This window comes from Poecilia formosa, unplaced genomic scaffold (genome assembly GCF_000485575.1).
Source record: "Poecilia formosa unplaced genomic scaffold, Poecilia_formosa-5.1.2 Scaffold351, whole genome shotgun sequence".
Lineage (NCBI taxonomy): Eukaryota > Metazoa > Chordata > Actinopteri > Cyprinodontiformes > Poeciliidae > Poecilia > Poecilia formosa.
In genome coordinates this window covers 331,506-333,544 of record NW_006800290.1, presented here as the reverse complement: position 1 = coordinate 333,544, position 2,039 = coordinate 331,506, and the positions used below count along the sequence as shown (strand labels likewise).

The window sequence follows — 2,039 nt, the reverse complement described above, 5'->3', positions numbered from 1 at the left end:
ATCTCACAGTAACTGAATGTTTCCTATTTTCATACAGATGAAATTCGTCCTTTTTACTTTGTTCCTTTGTGGATCCATCCTGGAAATCAATGTGAGTGAAATCCTTCTCTTCTCTTTGTGGTCTGAATGTCTGTTGTTAAAAACATTATTTTACTGGGTTTATTCAGCAGTTATAGTTTCCTTGTCATTCAGTTGGTAACCAGATTTTAATCTGATGCTTTCAGCTCCAAGAAGCTTGAAGTAAAAATCCTCTGTCATTTCCATTTGAGATTAATTTTGTTTTTTGTTTTTTTTAACAGGCAGAACGTGGTTTACAAAAACCAATAGGTAGTTTTGCAGGTTTTAGCATGAAGACAAGATTATTGAATCTAAAATTACGAAACATAAATTTTGCATTATATCATGCATAGCTGAACCTTTCAGTGTCTGACATTAATATGATCTGAATCTCATTTAACAGAGCCTAGGTCATCCCCAACAATAAGATCCGTTGTGGCATGTGAGGAATCAATGGCTGGATTAGTGTGTGGTAAAGTCACTGGTTTTACTGGTTTTGTTCTGGACCGTTACACCATGAATACATTCAGTTTTCCAACATTTCTTCTTCTGTCTTCCAACAGAAAATGAGCCTATCACTGTGATCAGTGCTACATATGGACGTAGCGATCAGACGACGTGCTCCAATGGGATACCTGACGACCAGACAAAGAATACTGATTGTGCTATGAAGACAAATTTAGTGGTTCAGAGGTACAGAGCTTCAGTTTTTCCTAAAGGCTTTTCAACCTGGACATGAATAAATAAATCTAAAAAACATCAAGACACAATTTCTTGGAAACTGACTTTGATCTGAATCCGCAGGTGTGAGGGACAATTTCTGTGCCCTGTCTTTGTCAGTAGCTCTGTGTTTGGAGATCCCTGTGTCGGGACCTACAAGTACCTGGAGGTGAAATATATTTGTGAATGTGAGTTTATGATCTAACTTTACTAAAATCTTTCTAAAATTCAAGAACATTGAAAAGCATTAATGTCACATTTGTTTTATTCAGGTGATTTTAATTATCTTTATCTTCAGAAAACTTAATCAGTAGCATCTTAATTTACCACGTTTTTAACATGGTACATTTTAACCATGTTTTTTGGACCCCTTTCTACATACAAGGGTTAAATGTTGGAATAAACTCTGACAATGTGGGCGTGGAGCACTGACTGTTATCTCTGTGTGGTTTTTGTTTCCACGCATGGCATGACTGAATCCGGGAGGACAAGAGAACACAACGAGCCAGAAGTTAAATTGATTTTATTCTCTGACAGTTCTGAATCAGACTCTAATCCGTTTGTCTAGGAATTCCGAGTTTTTGGGGAGGTCTGAATGCAAATTTGAATTCCAAAACGGACTCAAAAACCGAACTCTGATCTGCCTGAAAACTCGGAGCGGTTGAAGTGGACTCTAAAACGGTAGAAAATCCGTCTGAATGCAACCTGACTAGAGACCGTTCCAAAAGCAGGAAGTTAGCTACAGTGCAGGACATTCTGGTCAATATATTGCTCTCTACTCTGCGGATTAACAAAGATGTTGTGTTGGTTGACATATCAGTGGCTCTGCGTGCCGACACAAAAAAGGAGGGAAAGCAGAATATAAATGTTTTAAAGTTGCTTCACCTGTTTATCTGCTTAAGTCCTCATTGCTGTGGCACTCTGCAGCTGCTGATAGAAACCAAACTGTTTATGGATTTATTTCAAAGGAGACTGCTTACAAACATCAGCAGTTTTCTCAGCTTTAATTTAAAATATATTTATCGAAATTGGGTAAGAAATAAAGGCGCTGCGATCATTTTTGTGATTCCTGCTCATACCGCATTGGAACAGCCTGGTTTAGTGACTCACCGTGTAGTAACGGCGCCTGCAGGAGCCTCACTAGCGTTAGCGGCTAACAGGCGATGTCCAAACCAGTCATGTATATCAATGAAGAAATCCTACAACCGCTAAAATCTGACACTGCTCTGTTTTTGTTTACTTTTTGTGAAGAAGAAAGTTGC

At 38.5% G+C, this 2,039-nt stretch overlaps 1 protein-coding gene across 2 annotated transcripts in view; it reads left to right on the top strand.

Moving 5' to 3' along the window:
* Window positions 1–30: 30 nt before the first annotated feature.
* Window positions 31–2,039, top strand: part of LOC107833250 (L-rhamnose-binding lectin CSL3-like) — a 5,902-nt gene continuing 3,893 nt past the window's right edge. The window contains exons 1-5 of one of the 2 annotated variants that reach the window (XM_016661955.1): window positions 31–91; window positions 300–327; window positions 461–529; window positions 621–750; window positions 862–946. In XM_016661955.1, the coding sequence (XP_016517441.1) occupies window positions 38–91; window positions 300–327; window positions 461–529; window positions 621–750; window positions 862–946 (366 nt within the window). In that variant the 5' untranslated portion in view covers window positions 31–37. Of the gene's footprint in view, window positions 92–299; window positions 328–460; window positions 530–620; window positions 751–861; window positions 966–2,039 lie in introns of both variants that reach the window. The other variant, XM_016661956.1, reaches the window with a different exon arrangement.